Below are 23687 nucleotides of genomic sequence, written 5' to 3'. Positions count from 1 at the left end.
GACTGGACTCCCGAAAAGTTTTGTTGATTCCACCTAACGTTTCTTGAAAACGTAAACCAAAATGTTAAAAGGATTCAAATACTTTTGTTCCCGTTATTTCAAAACGTAAACCAAAATGTACATGTGGAGGCAACAAGAAAGCAAAAAATAGTCAGCAGGTTCATGCACTGGAATCTGCCGTAGAGTCGGAAATATTAGAAAAAAAAAGACCATACTAAACGACAAATCTGTACTGTCTTACTTTACGAGGTCATAGGTGGAGGGAGGGACCCGCAAAAGCTCCGCTGTTGTTGCTTTACTGATGACGGCTGCTCTATTCACCACACGTTTGCATCCACGTGTCAAACATCAACGGGTTACTACATATGACCCCCCATTTAATCATCATATCATTAGCAGTAACTGCATGTATTTTTGGGAGGGGCCATGCAACTTGCAACATATTTTATTATTAATAAAACCATTGTTCTTATCCAACTCACCAAGTGTTATGAATCCTAATATTTTTTTGTCTCGTATATTCTGAATATTGTGATAGACGTACACGATTTTATATGAATCGCGTGTATTTATCTCAATATTTAGAATAACTAAGACAAAAAAGGGATCCCTAGGATTTTCATATCAAACTATACTATACATGAATATGCATATAATTTTCACCTTCTGTGTGCACGGACTGTCTATATCAGATGTCGAAAAGAATAAACTTGTATGATGTCGTTTAATTTTTGATTATAAACAAATATATTTTCCTCAAGTTTAGACTCTTTTTTCTTTATAGGTGGGCAAGAATGCAACTTGCAACTTGGTAGTTCGTCATGATGATTGATGAACAAAGTCTTCTATTTTCATATTATTGCTTGTTAAAGTTTCATTCTTCTTTTTTTCTCCAATTAGGTGACGATGATCTTAATCAAGCATCTATAAATCGAATTAAAGTCCAAACAACTTGTTTGTTAATCTTGATATAATTATGGGCTAAAATATTATATATATCCTTGGACTTTCACATTTTTCTCGATTATGTCCTTAAACTATTTTTTTTCTTCATTCTATCCTCAAACTATTGTTTTTCACATCGTTTATATCCTGAGTCAGCTCTCCGGGATTGACTCCGGCGAAAACGCTGACGTGGCATCAAGAAAGCTGACTCGGGATTGGATTTTTTATAATTTTTTTGAGAATTTCCACCTCAATTATACACGTGTTAATTGAATTTCTTTATTAAAAAAAAAAAGTGGGTGCCACGTCAGCGTTTTCGTCGGAGTCAACCCCGGAAAGCTGACTCGGGATATAAACGATATGAAAAACAATAGTTTGAGGATAGAATGAAGAAAAAAAATAGTTTAAGGACATAATCGAGAAAAATGTGAAAGTCCAAGGATATATATAATATTTTAGCCTATAATTATGATCCAATTTGTAATTTAAAATAATTAAGCACATGATCCAAAGAGAGCTTGTGTTGGACACACTTCGCATCGTTTTCAAGTAAACTATATATATATATATTCTTTGATAATTTGATCTCCTGAATGTGTTGACCCTCTCACACCGCTGATTTTATTTTTTGTTTTGACTAATAAACGGCCATGATTACCTGATGACTTGGACAATTCCACGGTGGACCACCCGTCCACCTGTCTCCGTCTACACAGAGACATGCATGTCAATTATTTTGATGGAACTTGTTCCGTGCTATGAATTGGTATAGAACGGTTCATAGTCATCTTTTATTTGAAAACGACTTCAAGGAATTTTTTTTAGGAAACACAGTCCTGAATCTTGATCCATACCATGAATCAAATCTTATCGAAGAAATCCACGATATATATATATATATATATATATATTTAACCGACATCGACGGCATATAATTTTTTTTTGATATTCGATATGTGTCTAAAAATGTTTGGGCTGTCAAACCCTCACACACAAAAATTCCCCGCATGATGATATTGTAAATTGTATCAAAACCCATCGTGTGATCATTAAAGTAAGAATCTAACTAAAAACCTCTCGAGTCCATATAGTTTAGCTCCGAAATGATTGATCAACTACACTATCACTTAAGTGGTCGTAAGATTTTAGACATCTATATATCATCAAGCCTTATTTTTTGTGAGTTGTGAGATTTAATAGGGAATGGATGTATGTCAATCACAATGGTGTAAATTTATTGACTTTACTTTTTGTGTATTAGAGGTGAGATAGTATTGTGAGTGCTCTAGTCTTGGGTCTTTTTTTTTTGGCAGCGAGTGGCCGACAGACGACAGTGGTGAGGTGAGCTCAAGAAATTGCAGCAAGTCCTGAGGGAAAATGTCATCAAGATCTCAACAGCGTTTGGCGTCAACAAGGCCTTTTGTGTTCTGCATTTGGAAAAGGTGGCTAAAGCACATGGATCACTTTTGGGACTAATAAATGACAAGCCCATGTAGCCCATGAAAATGGCCACTTTCTACTATTGGGCCTTGTTTGGGTCCAATGAATTAGAAGCCCGGGATATATATATTAGGACTGAACATATATGAGATACTCATTCATTTAGTCACCTTATTTGAATGGATTAAAATACGTCTGATTGTAATTGGAAATTTGGTAACTAAATCCCATTTTTAATCTCTACAAAGGCCCAAATATGTCAAATATTTTCATTCCAATTTTGACCTATGCTCTTATGGTACTTAATTAGTTAAGGAAACAACTCTTTTATACTGTATTTTTTAATGACCCTAAATTGATTGTTTTGGAGTAACACGGAGCCCTATATAAACCACGTACGTATTCATTACATCACCGAGCGATGTGGGATTATGTCATATGATATCAAACCGATCAACGTCTTTTCAAATTCCAATATTCATGAAACTACATGTTGTATATGTAAACTTAAAATGTTGAATATTGGTTTGATAAGCATCAATCATGTGATTTATAAGTTTGATGAGCACATCTCTTAACACGAGGTGCCTTTTAGAAGGACAAAACTATATATTCAAAATCTAGGTCCAAACAATTTTTTTTTTATGAAAAATAATGGGGTCCTGAAATAGTGGACCTCACTGCTTTAAACATTTTCTATGTCTCATTTACGTGTGCGTCCGTACGTCCAGACTAGAGAACTTAACATATTTGAGATGCTCATTCATTTAGTCACCTTATTTGAATGGATTAAAATACATCTACTTATAATTGGAAATTTGGTACCTAAATCCGATTTTAATCTCTATAAAGGCCCAAATATGTCAAATATTTTCATTCCAATTTTTACCTATGCTCTTATGGTACTTAACTAGTTAAGGAAACGAATATTTTATAATGATATCGACTGATTGTTTTGGAGTAAAGTGGAGCCCCATATAAATCACGCATTCACTACATCATTGAGCGATGTGGGATTATATCATATGATATCAAACCAATCAATTTTTTTTTTCAAATTCCAATATTCGTGAAACTACATGTTGTATATGTACAACTTAAAATGTTGCGCATTGGTTTGGTAATTAAGCACCAACCATGTGATTTATAAGTTTGAGTACATCTCCAAACACGAGGTGCCTTTTAGAAGGACAAAACTATATGGCACTACATCATTGAGCGATGTGGGATTATATCATATGATATCAAACCGATCAACGCTTTTTTCAAATTCCAATATTCTTGAAACTACATGTTGTACATGTACAACTTAAAATGTTGCACATTGGTTTGGTAAGCATCAACCATGTGATTTATAAGCTCGAGCACATCTCCTAATACAAGGTGTCTTTTAGAATGACAAAGCTATATGTCCGAAATCTAAGTCGAAATTTTTTTTTTATGAAAAATAATGGGCCCAAAAACAATGGACCTTATTGCTTTTAATATTTTCTATGTCTCATTTAAGTGCGTGTCCTATTTGAGATACTCAATTCATTTAGTCACCTTATTTGAATGGATTAAAATACATATGCTTATAATTGGAAATTTGGTAATTAAATCCGATTTTAATCTCTATAACGGCCCAAATATGTCAATATTTTCATTCTAATTTTTACTTATGCTCTTATGGTACTTAACTAGTTAAGGAAACAACTATTTTATAATGATTTCGATCGATTGCTTTGGAGTAACGTGAAGCCCCATATAAACCAACCACATATTCACTACATCACTAAACGATGTGGGGTTATATCATATGATATCAAACCAATCAATATTTTTTCAAATTCCAATATTCATAAAACTACATGTTGTACATGTACAACTTAAAATGTTGCACATTGGTTTGGCAAGCACCAACCATGTGATTTATAAGTTTGAGCACATCTCCTAATACGAGGTGCTTTTTAGAAGGATAAAACTTCATGTCCAAAATCTAAGTCCAAACAAATTTTTTTTTTTTATGAAAATAATGGGGCCCAAAAACAGTGGACCTCGTTGCTTTTAACATTTTCTATGTCTCATTTAAGTGTGTGTCCTATTTGAGATACTCATTTATTTAGTCACCTGGTTTGAATGGATTAAAATACATATGCTTATAATTGGAAATCTGGTAACTAAATCCGAATTTAATCTCTATAAAGGTCTAAGGAAACAACAATTTTATAATGATATCGACCGATTGCTTTGGACTAATGCGGAGCCTCATATAAACCACATATTCACTACATCACTGAGCGATGTGGGATTATATCATATGATATCAAACCGATCAACATTTTTTCAAATTTCAATATTCTTGAAACTACATGTTGTATATGTACAACTTAAAATGTTACGCATTGGTTTGATAAGCATCAACCATGTGATTTATAAGCTTGCGCACATCTCTTAACACGAGGTGTCTTTTAGAATGACAAAACTATATGTTCGAAATTTAGATCCAAACAAAATTTTTTTTTATGAAAAATGATGGGTCCCAGAAACATTGGACCTCATTGCTTTTAACCTTTTTGGGCCCTCAAAAATTTAGGGCCTTAGCTGCCTAAGGGTTGAGCCGCCCTTACATCGGTTTTATAAACACCAACCACGTGATTGATAAGCTTGAGCACATCTTCTAAGTTTGAGGCGCATTTTAGAAGGACAAAGCTAAATGTGACCTGAGCGTACGTGTACACTACCTCAGTGTATTAGGCCCAAAACAACTCCGACCTACTACTTCTAACCTCATTTTGTGAACTCGGAAAATACATTAAATAAAAGTACAAATTCTAAGTGAGAGAGAGGGAGAGGAATTTAAGATATGTGTAGAGATAAGCTTATATATATATCTCTTATTGATTTTCATTTTGAAGTTTTAAAAGCAAGGGCCAACATCGTGTATACAACATCGGCAAATGCCATCAGCACAGTTAGCTCGAGACGTAGCACAAATCAAACCTCTACTGCCATGGTTACAGTCATCTTTAGTAACACAACTGACTGGGATATTGTCACCTTGAACCAGTCTCCCCGTCGCTTCCATTGCTGGTATGCTTGACAATGCCATGCCTACCAAGAAACTTCACTTAATTAGCATCACTATATCATCATCATCATCATCATCATATATATATATATATATATATATATATATATATATATATATATATATATATATATATATGCATGGTATCTATTCGAGAGATAAGACTTACAAATTAGGACGATGCATGCGACCGGGAAAACTAGCTTAAGAGAAGCCTTCTCCATTGAAATTTTGAATGTTGTGTGTTTTGAGTTTCTTGTTTTTATTGGGAGAAGGAGTTGATGGCATATATATGAGAGATCCGGGAGTTCTGTGATTCGTTTAAAATTTTAGAATGTATAAATTTTTAATTAAAGGAGTAAATCAATAGTCAATTATTTAATATCTTTAATTGGCAAATCAAGAGTCAATTATTTCACGTTTGCTCTAATTAATCAAAGGGGCAAAACAAGTCAATTATTCATTTTTGATCCTTTAATTCATGTTTCTCTTAATTAAAGGAGCAAATCAAGTCAAATATTCATGTTTCCTTGTAGTTTTATAGGCTTATAACTAATTCAAATATTCAATTCGAAATTAAATAAGCTTCTAAAAAATCTAACATTTCTTGCTTCAAAAAAAAAAACATTTGTATGATTTGAACCTGGATGACACAAATAACATATCAAACTTTTAACCACTTAACTAAGTCAGTCTTAATCATACTATATTATTAATATATATTCAGTTTTAAAATATGTAATTTATATTATGTTAGTATTATTATTTATAATTAAATTAAATTATTTAAAAATGTGCGATTCAATCTTATACCCTTTAAGCCAATCAGTTTGAACCTTTAAAATTTATCCTCACGAATTGATGCACAAGCCGATTTTAATAACACTTCCATTTTTATTCCAATTTTCAAAAAGAAATAAAAATGGAAAGAAATTAAATATTATATAATTTAACCTTCTTCAACTACACGCTTTGTTGAGGGCCGCAATGATTGACTTTTGAGATTGGGCCACGGAAGCCCAACTGGTAATCTCTTGGCACAAAATATAGTAAGAATCCTGTGATAAGTTTGGTTCAACTTACTTCTATTATCAAGTGAGAAACTACAATGCGCATAGATTTGAGGAATCGAATTTATATTTATATCAAAAATCTAAAGAACAAATTCTATGATGCTCTCAGTTAAATTTAAAAAGAAAAAAAAAAAAAGCCAAGAGCAGATCTCCAGAAAGAGTACAAGACACAGATAAACAAAAAAACAAACTAATGAATTGAGGGCTTTTTTTGCAGCTTTCAAAGCCTACCTCCGCTCATCTTTTCATGAACTACTCTATTGTCTACTCCATGCGTTTTAATAGTTTACCTTTTGAGTCATTGTGGTCAATGCCTTTCCCATATCCAGAAAAGACTGTTCAACTGTCTCACTAGGTCACTTTCTCATGATACAGACTGACAGCCCCCCTATATATGCAAGAGTTCCTCAGTTTCATAGAGAGATTCTTCCCCAAACCCATATCTGTAAATCACAAACACAAATTTTTTTGTGAGGATTGATGGATCATCTCACAAGTCCCAAATATTTTCCTGGTCCACCATCTGCATTTCTCCCTAATGGTGTAAGGATCCAGCATCTTGTTTTCTTTTGTGGGGTTTTAAATATTGGCTGTATTGATTTTATGATTCATCTTCTATTCTGGGGTGTTTTCTTTCAGGAAATGCCATTGGAAGCCAACCCATTTGCAGACAACCTTCCAGTTCCAGACCCACTTTGCGAGCTCAGTCTTAAGGAAACCTCAGAGTTTGTCAAGTCATTTCCAGCTATAAACAATGAAACCCAGACGAGGAAAGAGGGGGTGAACTCACAAAGGAGACTACTGGAAGCTCCTTCCACACCTGGTAGGCCAGTTTTTAGCTTCGGTGTTGGAAATCGTTCAAGAAAGGGGTTTCCTTCAAAGTGGGATGATGCAGAAAAATGGCTCATGAGTAGCTCCTGCCATGACTCTCCTTCTCATGCCATAAAGCCACCCCTAGAGTCCTCAAAGAACCAAAGACAATGTGATAACTTTAAGCAGCAAATGGAAGTCTTTGCAGAGAAATCAAGGGTCACAGAGGAAAAGGTCTCAAAGGTAGCTCCAAGTTTTCAACATAACTCTGCTAGAGCTTTTAATGGGTTCTCTTGCTCTACAGATGTATTTCTAAAAGGTAGGATCCTCATTTGTTCAACTTTGATGGAACCTGGGCCCCTTTGGCTTTTTCTCTACTGTAGGAGTATGCTCCCATTTTGGACACAAAAATACTTGGGTTTTTTGCTGATAGAAAATTTATCAAAACAACTAAACAAGTGGAAGAACATAAGATGAATCTTTGAAATGCTTATGTTCATTCTCAATTTGGTTCCAAGTTAACTGATTTATTGAGCTAAACAATCATTCTGGGGTTGATTCAGTGGGATTTTGTTTACTCTGGTCCCAATTGATGGAAGATTTAAAGAAGGCTAAGCTGTAGGTGCTTTCTTTTTAACCACAATGAGCAGCATTGCTTCTTCACTAAATGTAACTCATCACAGCTTTTGGGTGATCACTGTTCTTTATGATCTTACATACTAATGTTTTTGTAATGTTTGAATGTAGACAAATTCACCGACAATGCGGAACTGGTTAGTACGAATTCTAGATACTCAGAGCCATCAAAAGAAGGGTTTCTATTTGGAAACTCAGCTGGTGGTGAAATCATGCTAGATGCGCACTTGGAACTAATTCATGAGGTCCAACACAGAGATGTTGGGACAGAGATGACCCCTCTTGGAAGTTCCACCACTTCTAGATGCCACACACCATTCAAGAGCTATTCGCCTGCTCGACATAACACGCCTGCTAGTAGGTCAGGTCCATTGGACTTGGGTAACTCTAACAACAGCTGTAGCACCATTGACATTGCCAAGCTGCAAGAGTGTCATTTAGCTAAGCTACAACTTGGGAATCGTTATGACTCAGTTGCATCGAATTGGGTCTCGAGAGAAGAAGAGGAAGAGGAAATATCGAAGAGCCTGAGACATATTGAAATCAGTGACGCTCTTCGGAGAAGTGTTTCTGAATCAAGAGCTGCTGTTTGGGAAGAAGAGGACAAGACAAAGTGCTGCCTAAGGTAATTGGTCAATCTATGATGCTGCATGGTTCTATTAGTTTTATGCATTTTGGTGAGCATTAGTTGTGATTTGGTACAGATACCAGAGAGAAGAAGCAAAAATTCAAGCTTGGGTGAATCTCCAAAATACAAAAGCTGAAGCGCAATCAAGAAAGCTTGAGGTTTTTTTCCTCTTAACTTCTTCATTCAATATTTTTTTTCTTGGTAGATTAATATACTAGCGATTTGAGGTCCTTATAAAATTTATACGTCCCTTGCTATTGAAATTCAAGCATCATGAAAATGCAAACTGCAAAACGCCATGACTCTTAATGGTTTTGGTTTTGCTTGTATGTTTTCTGCTGCCATAGCCAACCTATTTAAAATTGATATTGGTAGATGGAATAGTTAAAGATTATCAAGCATATCTGTTAAGTTTTAGATAGCTCTGTCATCTTGATTATGGGAAGAACGTTTTGTCGGACTTGTCGTTGGCTTCCCCAGTCTCGAGCCACCCGCTCCTTGGAGCTCATCCTCTTTGTTATTCTTGACCAGTCGACCTTTGGTGGAGTGTCTTCCTTATTTCAATGTAGTTTTAGCAATAAATTAACAGGCTCAGCCATTAAAATACTAAGAAGAAAGCAAGAAAGTCATCTCGAAGAGCTGGCATTTAGAAGTTTGTGAGGAATTGGAATGTTCTCTTGAACTGGGTTTACTGGGGCATCTCTTGCCTGGAAGTTTGGTTTAGTGTGTATATGTGTTGAATTAAAAAATGTGTACTAGTTAAAGCAGCACTAATTGCACTACCTTTTGCTTCTTTTATCCCACTTAGATTGTTGGAATAATGCAATACAAAAGAACAAGAAGCGGACCACGGATAGATATTTTATTTCATTGTGGAATCCTACTTCCGTGAGCTTATCCCACTTCTAGGTCCCTACCCGCATCGGTTTTAGCCCAGTAAGACCTGTTGCCAGCGTGATGTAGACTGTTCTGTTATGGCGGCCCGAGGTTTATGCCTACTCAATAGTCCGAATGGCATGTTAGGTCTATGCACTTTTTGTGGCCTCAATAGTTGCTAGGTCTATGCATTCTGTTGCGTTGTTGAAGGTTTTTGGCGTCTGAACTGTAACCTTAAATGGATGACTCAGGTGAAAATACAGAAGATGAAATCGAAACTAGAAGAGAAGTTGATGAAGAGGATGGCAGACATGCACCGAAAGGCCGAGGAATGGAGAGTCACAGCCCGGGAACAACACACGGAACAAATGAATAGAGCTCGCGAACAAGGACAGAAGATGATGAACAGACATAACTCACTAGTTTCTGGCCATAGCTCTTGTGGTTGTTTTCCATGTAAGAACTATCATTGAGGAAGAAACACACAAAAGATAGTAAAACACTGAAACTCAGATTGTTAATGCCTCCCAATCAAAAGCTCCTCAATTGCTCAATAACAGTCGCCTGCATTGCATAAGTTTGTGAAGTGACTCAAATTAAATTACCTCACCTCAACGAGTTCATGTGTTGGAGTGGAGAAATCGTGAGGGGAGGGTAGGAATGTCCGGAGAGCCGACAGATTTCAGTGCTGCTGTTGCTGAACTAGTGAAACCACAGTCTGTTCTGTGTCCTAAAAAGAAAGTCATCTGTTAGACTTACAGTAGACATGTGAATCAGGTTAACCTTGCATGGCAAAGGACGCAATATACAACTATAGATCTCTAGAAACTTGCAGTATTTTTAATTTTTTGCAGACAAAAGTTGCAGTGCTTCTTGTTGATAGCCTGAGGCTGTCTTTGCTTATTTGCATAAGCCACTGTTTGTTTGGATCTATTAATTTGGCCCTTCCCTCTTGCTCCAGAGATGGGTCAGGCTTCAGCCACCGTTTTCAGTATGCACTGCAATGAAAAAATGTCTTAGCAAAGGCAGGATAGTGCTGTCAATCAAACTCTTCAAACTTTGTAAGGGGTTAGGTGGGCTTTAATCATCCGGATCTTGGGGTCATGAGATTGTTTTCCCACGAGTGAGTTTAGAGGCTGCCCCAATCCCTATATAAGAAAAGTCAATAGCTATGCATCACTACTCACAAACCCATCATGTATACATTAAACAAACAAGCATGAGTTAGTTATAAGAAGATCGTCTTTGCCCTGTTACTTGTCTTGGTATGATTTTCATTAACATGAATTTCTTTTTGCTTTGTCACCAAACATGAATTAACTACCAGGTCGCCATCACTACAAGCCATGCAAGAAAGGATCCGATATTTCTCTCGGACAACAAAGGATACGAAAATGTTTTCTCCTGCAACCAAATCCACCAAGACGTTCCAGGGAATATTGAGTACTCTCTTTTTGACCCAGATAATTCATGAGTTGTAGTGATGACGAGCAGCTCCATAAAAAGTAGTTAATTCATGTTTGATGACAAAGCAAAAAGAAATTCATGTTAATGAAAATTCATACCAAGACAAGTAACAGAGCAAAGACGATCTTCTTATAACTCATGCTTGTTTGTTTAATGTATATATGATGGGTTTGTGAGTAGTGATGCAAAGCTATTGACCCTTCTTATATAGGGATTAGGGCAGCCTCTAAACTCACTCTTGCGTCTCTCTCTTGATAAAACAATCTCTCTTCATATAAAGGTGTTGGTGTTGTTCAACAATATCTCTCCATATAAAGGGTGTTGGTGTTGTTCAATTAATAAGTAAGAGGGTTAGGTGGGTTTTTCTATTCCTCAAAAACTTGAACTAAAACTATTTCATATAAAGACTGTTGTTCAATTTGTAAGGGGTTAGGTGGGCTTTAATTATCCAGATCTTGGGGTCATGAGTCTGTTCTGTGTCCTAAAATGAAAGTCATCTGTTAGACTTACAGTCGACATGTGAATCAGGTTAACCTTGCATGGCAAGGACGCAATATACAACCATAGATCTCTAGAAACTTTAGCATTTTTTTTTTGATTTTTTGCAGACAAAAGTTGCAGTGCTAGTTTTTGCTGTTAGCCTGAGGCTGTCTTTGCTTATTTGCATAAAGCCACTGTTTGTTTGGATCTATTAATTTGGCCCTTTCCACTTTCTCCAGGGACGGGCCAGGCTTCAGCCACCGTTTTCAGTATGCACTGCATTGAAAAAGTGTCTTAGCAGAGGCAGGCTAGTGTTGTCAACCAAGCTCTTCAAACTTTTTCAAGTACCAAAAACTATTAAAACAAAAAAAAGAAAAAAAAAAAAAGAAAGGGAAGACCCAAAATGTTTTAACCGAGAACGACGCAACGTGACTTGTTTATTTTGGGCAGTCAAATTGGGTATAAACTCGGGTCAAACAAGTCATGCGCATAATTGTCTTTGGTTGAAGCCGATAATTAATTGAGCTATCCCAATTTGGTTAAGACAAAATATCAATGCCTTCAAACTTGTATATTCTACTTCATATATATCTCAAAAACCTTCTCTTTGGAATTTTAGTTAGGTATTACAAGCTACAAATAAAACTCCTTGGAATTTTAGTTAGGTATTACGAGCTATAAATAAAATACACATTTGGAGTCATAATGTCGCATGAGTATGATGAATATCCGCCACAAGGCATAGGGGTCCAAGTCTAGCATTATAAATTTGGGTATAACTCTCTATTGAAAACTCAAGTAGATAATAGGAGGTTTGTCATCCTTTATAAGTTAGACTTCAAATCCACCATTTTCCGATGTGAGATTCTCATCAGAGCCACTCCACTCGACAATTTTTTGGGGAGAATTTGATGAAATTCTTTAGTGTATAGAACTACTTGTAAGTTGTGAAGTAGTTAATCAGGATTGCAACAACGTTTGATTGCACCTTACGTGTCAAGTGTGCAGTGGAGCATGCACATAACGTGAACTGGTGTTAAGCAATCACTGAATATTTTCTCGAGAGGATATACATACAGGAAATTGAGGGAAGACACTTTCTATTGTTATTATGTGTTTTTTTGTTTATTGTTTTTATTTATGTTTTCAAGTGATTTCCTATTTTTTACTTTCTAAAATTATTACCAATAGAATCCCACATCTGAGTCATTTATTAAACCAAACCCACCCTTTACTTACCACAAGGCCTTTTTCTATAGTGACTAGACTTATGAGGAACAAATTTGTGTAGACCTGATGTATTCACGGGAATCGAAAAATCCAAAGTGAACAATATTTTTGACATATATGAGGGTGTGAATTTCTAATAAAAATTGCAATTAAATTCCCGGTTATTTTCTATTTTTCGAAAAATAAAAGCAGAAAATACATGAAAAAAACAGACCAAAATGACCCTAATAATATTAAACACAATTATGTGTTTAGGTTTTAAAAGTCTATCAGATTGTCTTTCTTCTACGATCCAACGGTGCAATTGGTTTGAACCACAATCTGTTGATTGGTTATGGGCTTGGCCTAAGACTTTAGGTCTTAAACCTTTCATGGGCCTTTGGCCCATGAATTGACATTCGTCTACAGCCCATTTTAACAACCCGTTCCGCCCGGAGATCCGAATTCGATCCTCCAGTGCTTGGCTTGTTTCTCAAGAAGAGCCCCTTAAAAACCCAAACAAAAAGCAATTTACGAGACGTTTCTCTCGGCGAAAGAGGTTTTTGAGCTTGCGATCTAGATCGAACAGCAAAATGTTTCTCACAAGGTTAATCGATTCTTGATTCTGGGTTTATCTCGATAATTGTTGAATGCATCATTACTTTAATATTTACTCGTTTTCCTGATTTTTTTTTTGTGTGTTCTGATTTAAGGACTGAGTATGATAGAGGAGTCAACACCTTCTCTCCGGAAGGCAGATTGTTTCAGGTTGAATATGCCATTGAAGCTATCAAGGTAAGCTAACTAACCCTCACTTTGTCTGTTTCCTCGGGAAGTATCGACTATTCTGTTTTCACTAGTTAAGTATGGTTTTAATACCGGTGAAATAGGATATTGAGGTATTAGGGTAAATCACTTTGTGGGTATTGTTGCATTCTAGTTGAACACCAGCGGGATCTTTTCATTGTGAGAAAGTTGTCAATTTAACTGGGGATTACTCAAACTTAATTTTGATTGCCTAGAAGGGGTTTGTTGGGTGATATATGGATAGGAGTAGTTGTAGTGGACCAGTGTGAAAATGTTTGGGTTGATACTGTTTTTACTGCATGGTTCAATCTGATTATGGTGCTCTAGCTGACCTCAGAGGTTTGACGGTTTTCGCTATATCATGGAAAGCATAATTACTTGAAGGCATAGAAGCTTCGTTCACACTTCCCTGAATGATGTTTACAATGGCTCTAGTGTACCATATAAGGCTGTCAAACAGATGAAGCAATGGCCTATTGGCTAGAATCTTGAATATGATAAAGCTTCTTCTTTTCCTAATAAGCTGCAGGAGATAGGTGGGTGTAAGGTATGCACCCGATCCCGCCCACTGCAGGAGGCTTGTGCATGGGAGGTGTTTTACCTTTTTTTAGCTGCAGGAGATAGGTGACATGTAAATTGTTAATCAATTTTCTCTTCGTTCTTTTTTTAATATGGACAATTGAAGCCCTTTACCTAAAACTCTTGTATGTGTTACTCAGGTTAAGTAGATAGTTTCTTAACTGAAAATGTGTTCGGTCTTCAATTTGATTACAGCTGGGCTCAACTGCTATTGGATTGAAAACAAAAGAAGGAGTGGTTCTTGCAGTCGAGAAGCGTATTACTTCACCACTGCTGGTTTGCATGCTTACTTCCATCATTCCATAGTTTTATTTACTTGTTGATTTCGTCACATCTGCTTGTGTTTGAAGTGTACGAGATTGTGAATTCACTATGTTATCTTTTCTTGTGTATTTTATTTCAGGAGCCCAGCAGCGTAGAAAAAATTATGGAAATTGATGAGCATATCGGATGTGCTATGAGTGGATTGATTGCTGATGCCCGTACACTTGTTGAGCATGCACGTGTTGAAACTCAGGTATTTTGTTACTGTTGTTATTATCATGGGTTCATGAAACTTGCTTTCTGACTGGTATGAGTCTTTTGTGCAGAACCATAGATTCTCATATGGTGAACCAATGACTGTAGAGTCCACTACACAAGCACTGTGTGATCTTGCCCTGCGCTTTGGTGAGGGTGATGAAGAATCCATGGTATTAACTGTTTATCACTTCTACACATTGTTTTCATTTTTTTTGATGTGATGTCTCTGAATGATCTTACATAAAAACTAATGTGATACTTCTTTCCAAGTACTGCTGTATCGTCTGTCTTTGATCTTTCCTTATTAATTGGGAAATGTCTGCTAAAGTCTATTTGTAGTTCTTGTCCCTTATGATGTTTGGAGCTGCTTTTTGTATGTCATTTGCCATGTTCCTTCTCCTTGATCCATGTGGAGCACATATTTTATTTTCGATGCACGATACATTTCTATGCATTAATTTGAACACTAAGCATTATGGCATCGATTATAGCCATTTTTAATACAGTTACACTTTATTATTATAACTCATGAGATTGAACTTTAGCCATAATGAAATTATTGTATGCGGATATTTCATACTATTCACCTTCAAGTGTTCTCATGATGGATTGCTTAGCCATCCTTGTGAAATATTTTCTGGATGGTCGATAACTTATACTAGTTGATGCTAGGTTTTCTTTCTTTAATGGTATCTTGTCGTTTTCCTGTTTGCAGTCTCGACCCTTTGGGGTATCTCTGCTGATTGCTGGTCATGATGAAAATGGCCCCAGCTTGTAAGTATCAGTTTACGTGTATAATATTTTGCTCTCCTTGGTTGCAAGTGTTATGATGTTGATATGAATGAAGTTAGGTTTTTGTATCATTTTCAAAGAGGTGATCTCTGCTTCTTGCTGGAAAGTATTTTTCTTGTTTTAACCACTTCAAAATCTCTGCCCTTGGGATTATATTAAAAGGAATCAATTAGAGAGGATTACAGTCCCCTGAGTTAATGTTCAATAACCTGGTTGTTATTTTAGGTGATTCATTGTTGGTGTCAATATATTGCATAAGCCTGGTGATTTCCCCTGATTTGATTACTGATGGGAAGCTTATGGTTTCCAGGTACTATACAGATCCTTCTGGCACTTTTTGGCAATGCAATGGTAAGGCTATTGGTTCTGGTTCAGAAGGTGCAGACAGCTCTCTGCAAGAGCAGTATAACAAGGTAAGTTGCTTTGTGACACTGCAAATCATTAAAGTTTCTCGGTTTCAGTAGCTTAAACTGTATGATGATCACTTGTTCATTAAATATTCAGCAACCTATAATGGGCACCCATGCCATATTCATGTTTCTTAACTTCATTGACTTAACAAATAAATGATTGAAACTCATTTGGTTGCTGTTCACAGGAGCTAACTCTTCAAGAAGCTGAGACAATTGCTCTGTCAATTCTGAAGCAAGTTATGGAAGAGAAGGTAAAAGCCTGATTAGTGTAATACAGGACTTCATATCTTCTGTACATAGTGTTTGGCATTGAAGCTTCTTTTTTCGATGATATCGTGATTGAAATATGCTATTGATATCAGGTAACTCCAAACAATGTCGATATTGCAAAGGTGGCTCCAACGTACCACCTATATACCCCTTCTGAGGTGGAGGCTGTCATTAGTCGTCTATGAAAGCATCTCAAAATGCCTGTTTATGTCCTATTTAGTCCCATACATGCGATTCTGTTTAACTTTGATCTTAAAGACTGGATTCCATTTTGTTTTGTCTTTCTAAAATGCACCTATTAGTTTGAGCTGTACAACTGGGACATGGATTTAGCTAAATGAAAACTTATATTTGCAGGAGACAATTGCAAATGACCACGGTGAAATTATGATTTGTTTACATGAGTATCCAACTGGAAATGTTAAAGTCTTGACCAATATTTACTTTGCTAGAAATATTCTCTCTGCAGGAATCAGGCAACAGTATCAACTCCATAGGAATTAGGGGTAGTTGGGAGGCATGTATTTGATTTTAATAAGAAATGATATGAATTTGATAAGAGTGGATGAATGTATGATTCATGTTAAAAATGAAATGAAAAAAATATATATATTAGATGGATTTCCGATAATGCTCCCATAGATTCATGTAATCAACCCTAAACTTTTGAGATAAAAGACTCGGTTGATGATGATCATACATTTGTCTAGTTCACTCAATGTGATCATATCCTCATGGAACTGTACGGGAAAAGAACAATAACACAAGATGATCACGGTAGTCGGTAATGGCTCCAAAATCGACTATACTCCATCTTGTAATTCTTCTCCCCATCAGCCATCTCTTATTTCTGTTTCTGTTACATGACCAAACCCTAGGAGATAACACTAGATTATAAAAATTTATGTTACACTTCCTAGTTCACCAGAAGCATTCATGGTTCCACTAGTTCACACATCAAAAACTAGAGGCACAAGGGAAAATTCATGTTTGTATATGGAAATGGTTGGTAATGACTTATTCTGAACTCTCTCATACATGCCAAGACCGCTCAGTCGCGATACTCGTCCATGAAACTCTTATGGAAGTCTGTCAGACGGGTGACAATGGCTGGAATCTTATCCTCTTGAGGCAGTATTGTACACCTAAAATGCCACGTACCAGAGACCTTTTGAAAAGCATCACAAAAGCAAATCAGTATTAGTCGGAAAATTTTCCAAGACAGCACAAAGCTCTCATAGCTCCAAAATATGGATGGAAATATGTTCAGTACACATACAAACCATTTTCATTTAATAAATCAATTCACCAAATAATCAAAATCCAGAACATATTTTTGCAAGATTTTTGTTTGGAAAACTGAACAATAACTACCAATTGAATAAAATAACAGATACCATCCTAAAACTCTTCTATAATTAGCTACCTCCCTTCTTTTCCAAGAAGAAATCGCTCATTGTGTATGTTCAAGATTGCACTCTGCTAAATCATTCAGTCACAAAAATAATTAATCCAATGGAATTCAATATAAGGTCATGTAATCTATACGATGTTATGAGCATTTGCTTGGCAGATATCTCAAGTCAAAATCATTTCAATTATGTAGTTTACATGCTAAACATAATCAGTTAATAGCACTCACCTGGCCAAAACCAGAACCAGGAACAAAAACAATTCCAGTAGCATTGAGGAGCCTGCGACAATAGAATGCATCCGGTGTGGCTTTTACTGCTTCTGCTGCTTTAATTGCCTTTTCAGAAAGCTGAATTCGAGGAAAGAGATACATTGCCCCTTCTGCCTTGTTGCATGTTACACCCTCCAAACTGTTGAATGCATCCTCCAATGTCTGCAAAATAATCAAAAAGTCTACGTACTATTACAACAGAAATATAAGGGTAGAAAAATATGGTGCATGTACAATTTTTCCAGAACCACCATGTCACAACCCGAGGTTTTATCATAAAAAAAAATCAAGTCTAGACTCCATAACATTCATTTACATCTTTCCAGTATCATCCTCAATCTGCATTCTCCCCACATTATTCACTAATATTATTGGCTGAATTTATAAATTTGCAAATATAAATTCCAAACGGGCTCCCAATTCACCAAATACAATGCCAACAGTCCATGCTATCTGAGCAAGTACATGAAGTTTTGACAATTCAGTAGAGTTTGACATACTTATTTTGACAAGCTTTTGTAAATTAAAACTTAAAATAAGCAATGACAAACTTGTGCCTAATGTACTAGAGCATGCAAATCCTTCCTACAACTTCCATCATATTGCGTGATTGAGAACTCCAAAACATTCGTACTATCTTAATTTAATAAATTTAATTAATTCAACTGACCTTTGCACGCCTTGCCAGCGATGAGAGGATTCCATCTCTCTCCTCAAGATAAGATTCAAAGGATTCATCACCAACCTGCATGATTATTTATAATCAATCTTCGTAATAGACAAGGACTTGCAAATCTACCTTTTTTAAAAAAGGCACTTACAATTTAAAGGAAAAATATGTTTCAATGAATTCTTATAACCACCACACACCTATCAGAACATGCTTTAGCACTCGAACAGTCCCAGAAAAAGCTACTTAAAAACTTGCACTCATAATTAGAACTTGGGGGCATTATGCATGTGCCTTAGGGCATGTTACTAGTTGAAAAAACTAGTTGTTCTTCCAAGAAATGAAAAGGAAGACAAAAGAAAAGGCATGCAACACTATAGAGGAGAAAAAGGTCTTCACCTTTGGTGGGCTCATGACAAGGCTGGAAAGAATTTGACCAGAAATATTGGAACACAGATTCACTGATGCCACTTTATAAATTTGTTCCCTTATGTCAGCACCAAACCCAGTAACCTCCATATAACCTCCCCTTTTTCCACACTCACCATAATATCCTGAAAAGAACACAAAAATGAATTGTTCCCCTCGTCAAGCTCAAAAAGCTGCCAAAGATCTCTCTCATCAGCTATATCAATGTAACTGGTATCTACCTTTAGATACTGATTGAAAAGATACCAGAGATAAATCTTCTTCTCCATATCCCATGGACCGCGAGATCTTCTTGAAGGAGTGGAACTTCTTCTCTGGAACATACACATTTTCCTGGTAAACCTGTATAAAGTTCAATGGACATAATGGTGAATACAATAGTTAATACAAAAGATAATATGAAAGTTTGTTTAGTTAGGCTAGTGTCCCGGGTCAATTATGCCATTAAAAAGCTAAAGCCAAAACCTGTGCTATCTACCCACCTCATCCGCTAGAAGAACGATCCCTTCCTGCTTGCAGAACTCAACAATTTCACGTTGGTTATCTTCAGCAAGAACCTGCAAACATGAATCTGAGAAAATCAAATCACAGAGAAAGGCAAGATAGGCATTATATCCTGCCAAAGCAAAACTTTTGATGGAAATTTGCTCAACAATTTGATTTTACATAGCTAATCATTACTTACCTGACCCGTTGGGTTGCCTGGATTTATAACCACCAAAGCCCGGACAGCAATTCCCTTAGACTTGGCATCCTCTAATTGCTTCTTGAGGTCAGAAACTTCTAATCCCCACCCAGTCGCTTCATCAAGGTAGTAAGGAACCTACAATAGGCACAATTATAAATCCTAACTTCAAAATGCGAAACGAATGTAATAAATTTTCAAGATACTCAAAATCACCATTCCTAATTTCTCTATCAGGTCATGTTACAACTGTACTCTAAAAGAGTTTCAAGCACTAGCTATTGTAATTCACAGCCAGGTTTAAATTAGCAATGCTAAACAAACAATCCAGATGGCCCATGAGTTTCTGAAAGATTTTACTGTTTATAAACGTACCAGAGATCCACCATGTAGAGCAATTGAAGCAGAGTATAAGGGATACTGAGGAATGGGGCAAAGAATTCCATCCTTCTCAGACCTAATGAGCAACTGCATCATCATATGGACCTGGCAAGAACGAAAAATATAATATCATACATGCAAAAAGATTTTGAAAAAGAATCTTTTTCACCTCGAGTGTAACCCTTTTGTTAAGATTAGCCACTATGCCAATCACACAAAAGCTCACACTTGGGGCAACAACAAATGAGGGTTTAAATTGCGGAAGCTAAGATTTGCATACTAAAATACCATGTTAATATTAGTTACTTTGCCATTCAACCCAACAAGTTAACTTGTTGAGTTGGGACATTTCATATTATTTATACATATTCTAACACCTTTTCTCATGTAGGGCATATATCTTTTTATTTCGCTTCTCTTTTGTAGTGTCTTCAGTATAATCAAATCCAAAGTAGATGCTTGATAAATCCAAAAAAAAAGTTCTGCCAAAATTCTCTTTACAGCCATATACAACATGGAATCAAATGGAAAACACTATACATCAGTGTCAAAATATCCATTTAGACAATGAGCAAGTCAAATTAGCTGTTACCGCTGGGCTTGCACCATCAGTCAAGAAAAGGTCATTTGGATCAGCAGGGAAACCATCACGGACTTCAATTCCAGCAGCAATTGTGTCACGTAATCCCTTGATACCCTGATGTGGAAAAGGAATATGGGTCAGGCAATAATACATGAATCTGAACTTCTGAAGTTCACTGGTGTAGAAAAGGCATAACCTGACTGTGGCTATAAGCGCCAGTGGCTCTTCCAGGAATTTGATCCAGAATCTGCCAGGCTCGCTCAATGGAATCCGCACTGCAACAGGTCACATGGCAATTTACCCAAAGTCACATGATAAAAATTCAGAGACTTTAGAATTCACCATGAAAAATATTTCTGCAGTGAGGGAACAAAAGAAATGTCTAACTTTTGGATTTCAAGGATCAATGGATGAGGAAGGTTTCGAAACAGAATGTTGGCATCACATATGATAAATTGTGGAGAACAAGGTGAAATGTGTCCAAACTCTAAACCAACATCCTCCACCATGTGCATGCGTGTAAGTTAAATGACAACTGACATTTTCATCAGGGAAGATGATGAAACAACAGTAAGAATTGTAGTCCACTAACTTCAACGTTCAATGTTTGATTTAAAAAAAACTTGTGATTTGAACATATTCAAGGTGGAATACCCATAGACAGTTTCCAAACTCCGAATAAGCATACAGCAACCTCACAACATCTTAATTCAGCATTTTTTTAGCAGAAAAATCAATATTAGTATCTGATACCTGAACAAACCCTGTGTTTCACTTTTGTCCAGAATGGAAGGATGGTCACACAATGCAAGAACCTGAGATAGAGACCATCATACCACTGTTGATGCATAATTAAACTAATTAATTGAAAACAATTCTTTAACCAGGACTTTCAGTAATCAGACCTCTCGGAAAAATGTTATTGGCTGCTGACCAAGAGATTGAGGATTTCCAATATTGCAATAGAGTATCTGTCAAAAAATAATAGAGAAATGAACTACCAGGCACAATGGCTGCCTTAGAGAGTGGCAAGGTACAGGGTTCAAGGCCTCCCTTGTATTTAGTAACAAAAAGTATTTTACAAAAATTTGTAGGATCCTTTCTTTTGCCTGTTATCCTCAAATTTAAACATCATTTTTTTAATGGGAAAAAAATTACACGTCAAAACTAAAACATCCAAGTTAATAAGGAACGTAATTTCATGTAGAATCCATAAGGAAAGGAAAGTTGATCATTGCATAAATCACCACCACAAAGAATAAGTAACTAACACTTGAGAGTACTTTTCTTATTTCAAGGACAGAAGTAAACTAGTTGCTTAGGCATCAAAATCTTCAGTTAATAATAATTATAACACAATCATGCCCAAATGACTGCTGGACTCATTCAATAGTATGATGCGGACAAAGAAAGGCACCTCATCAAATGAATGAGATCCTGGCTTAGCCTGCAACTCTTCTTGTAATTTCTGCAAACGGACATAAAATGGACTGTCAGAATAAACATTAGGCTACAGACGATGCAAGTTGCCATCATGCTCCTTTTCAAAATCAGATAACTGCCAAGAAAAAGAAAAACCCAATACCTTTAGCTTCAAACTAGAGGAACCTTATAAAAAATAAGCCACCCTTTTCAAAGATTACCCATGTGCATTCATACAACATTGTTGGTAAAGCAGAATAGATGTGGTGTTTGTTCGTACCCACACATGAGAATAAGAATATGGTAGAAATTGCTTAACAAAAGAACTACATAATGTTCAATGTACAAATTTTACCTGAGCAAGGGTGACAATTTCACCACGGACAGCATACTCACACTTCAAAACCTGAAGAGAAAACAAGCGTTTGGTAATAAGGAAGCCAAAAGTGACAGACGAGAAAAGTAATGAATAAAGTCAAGACTTGAAAGTTGAAAGTTGATCCTTCAAACATTTTTACTTAACATGGGTTTTGCTCATGACTGGCACAATCAATAGAGACTAAGATTTTTTAGTTGCGTACAATAAGATTGCTTTTTAACAGATTCTCATTCCACAGCAAAAGAGCACTGGCGAATACTAAACAATTATCAGAAAGGATACCTCGCACAAATCACTACAGCAGACAGTTCAATCTGCCAGTTATGAATACAGATATAAGCCTTAGGGGGGCAGACATCTTAGTTATTGAGTCAAATTATGAAATCAGAAAAGCATGAACAGAAGTGAAATCGACAAGTCATGTAGAAGTGGCACCCACAATAGAACTAGCAAAATCAGGCATATCCCTGACAGGAAAAGGTATCAAGCAGGCAATGGCATCCACAGACGATAGAATAAAATTCAACCAATAGCCGAATTCAAGCATAAACCATAATTAATAATTAAAAAAATCACCCATTAAGTCAAACAAAAGAAACCCAGATGCCAAACGTACCGAAATCAACACCCAACCCTTGAACGAAAAGAAACCAAACAGTAAATAAAAGGATCAAAAAAGATTGGGATACCTTGGGATTAATGGTTTGGAGAGTGAGAGAAGTAGAGGAACCAGACGGGGAAGCCATGGAAGAGGAAGAAGAGAGTGGATCGGAGGAAAATAAACGAGACTGTGAAGAAGAGAGAGGACGGTGCAAGTGCTGATATTGACACGAGATGCTGAGAAGCCGTTTAGCTCTGTCAGTCACGAATTTCCGCATGGAATCGTGTGTGATTCAATGGGATTTTGAGGGGTTGATTATTAGGGGCGGGGCGTAGTACTTCTTGAGGATCAGAATTTTCCGTTTTCTTCGAAATCGACTTTTTCGACCAGAAACTGTCTTGGCTTCTTGTCCAAGCCTTTCAAAGTTCGTTCCAAGTCTGCTGCGCCCACAGAGTTGCTGCACCAGTTCGTCTTTTAACACTACTGCGTTTTTTCAGGTCACCACCTATTTTCCATATTAATATATTATTATTTTAAAATAGTAAATAAATAATTTTATTTTGGTAGATTTTCCAAGAATTTATATAAAACCAGCAAAATTAAAAAATTAAAAAATTATAACTGAGTACACAAGATACAAACATGTCTTTTGGACATTTGATTTGACCTAGGTCTAAAATTAGGCTGTCAAGCTAGAGTGCAAAGAATTTTATCATCAACAACATGATAAATTGAGTCAAAATCCAGTGCGTACCCATAAGAGTATTGTTCCCGTTGAGAATGAAACTCAAAATCTTCGGAATCCATGATTTAATTTCAGAGAAATTCACCAACAA

General features: G+C 36.3%; 3 protein-coding genes across 3 annotated transcripts; 2 read left to right on the top strand and 1 right to left on the bottom strand.

Moving 5' to 3' along the window:
- Nucleotides 1-6789: 6789 nt before the first annotated feature.
- LOC119982910 lies at nucleotides 6790-11022 on the top strand. The gene is made up of 6 exons (XM_038826512.1): nucleotides 6790-7071; nucleotides 7168-7657; nucleotides 8086-8599; nucleotides 8679-8760; nucleotides 9730-9934; nucleotides 10806-11022. Exons 1-6 carry the CDS (start codon nucleotides 7009-7011, stop codon nucleotides 10919-10921), a joined length of 1470 nt encoding a protein of 489 aa, XP_038682440.1. The 5' UTR covers nucleotides 6790-7008; the 3' UTR covers nucleotides 10922-11022.
- Nucleotides 11023-13104: 2082 nt separating this feature from the next.
- Nucleotides 13105-16381, top strand: LOC119982832 (proteasome subunit alpha type-5). Its single transcript, XM_038826408.1, has 9 exons — nucleotides 13105-13241; nucleotides 13348-13429; nucleotides 14216-14296; nucleotides 14424-14537; nucleotides 14611-14712; nucleotides 15258-15316; nucleotides 15645-15747; nucleotides 15933-15998; nucleotides 16110-16381. Exons 1-9 carry the CDS (start codon nucleotides 13228-13230, stop codon nucleotides 16200-16202), a joined length of 714 nt encoding a protein of 237 aa, XP_038682336.1. The 5' UTR covers nucleotides 13105-13227; the 3' UTR covers nucleotides 16203-16381.
- A 257-nt stretch (nucleotides 16382-16638) lies between these two features.
- LOC119982830 (alanine aminotransferase 2, mitochondrial-like) lies at nucleotides 16639-23332 on the bottom strand. Its single transcript, XM_038826407.1, has 15 exons — nucleotides 22940-23332; nucleotides 22227-22277; nucleotides 21867-21917; nucleotides 21355-21420; nucleotides 21203-21264; nucleotides 20646-20724; nucleotides 20459-20563; nucleotides 19861-19971; nucleotides 19486-19623; nucleotides 19283-19357; nucleotides 19022-19142; nucleotides 18771-18925; nucleotides 18372-18446; nucleotides 17660-17863; nucleotides 16639-17185 (listed from the first exon to the last, which is right to left on the bottom strand). The coding sequence occupies exons 1-15, from the start codon at nucleotides 23126-23128 to the stop codon at nucleotides 17069-17071; spliced, it is 1599 nt and encodes a 532-aa protein (XP_038682335.1). The 5' UTR covers nucleotides 23129-23332; the 3' UTR covers nucleotides 16639-17068.
- Between the last annotated feature and the right edge of the window lie 355 nt (nucleotides 23333-23687).

The sequence above is a fragment of the Tripterygium wilfordii genome, chromosome 17, assembly GCF_013401445.1.
Source record: "Tripterygium wilfordii isolate XIE 37 chromosome 17, ASM1340144v1, whole genome shotgun sequence".
Classification (NCBI taxonomy): domain Eukaryota; kingdom Viridiplantae; phylum Streptophyta; class Magnoliopsida; order Celastrales; family Celastraceae; genus Tripterygium; species Tripterygium wilfordii.
The sequence above is the reverse complement of the archived record's forward strand: the minus strand, read 5'-3'. Positions and strand labels throughout refer to the sequence as shown.

Coding starts and splice junctions, on each gene's coding strand:
- LOC119982910 (XM_038826512.1), top strand. CDS start 7,009: ATGGATCATCTCACAAGTCCCAAATATTTTCCTGGTCCACCATCTGCA. Junction 7,072..7,167: donor CTGCATTTCTCCCTAATGGT/GTAAGGATCCAG, acceptor GTTTTCTTTCAG/GAAATGCCATTGGAAGCCAA. Junction 8,761..9,729: donor CGCAATCAAGAAAGCTTGAG/GTTTTTTTCCTC, acceptor TGGATGACTCAG/GTGAAAATACAGAAGATGAA.
- LOC119982832 (XM_038826408.1), top strand. Junction 14,297..14,423: donor GTATTACTTCACCACTGCTG/GTTTGCATGCTT, acceptor ATTTTATTTCAG/GAGCCCAGCAGCGTAGAAAA. Junction 15,317..15,644: donor GATGAAAATGGCCCCAGCTT/GTAAGTATCAGT, acceptor TATGGTTTCCAG/GTACTATACAGATCCTTCTG.
- LOC119982830 (XM_038826407.1), bottom strand. CDS start 23,128: ATGCGGAAATTCGTGACTGACAGAGCTAAACGGCTTCTCAGCATCTCG. Junction 21,918..22,226: donor AAATTGTCACCCTTGCTCAG/GTAAAATTTGTA, acceptor GTCCGTTTGCAG/AAATTACAAGAAGAGTTGCA. Junction 19,143..19,282: donor TCGTTCTTCTAGCGGATGAG/GTGGGTAGATAG, acceptor AACTTTATACAG/GTTTACCAGGAAAATGTGTA.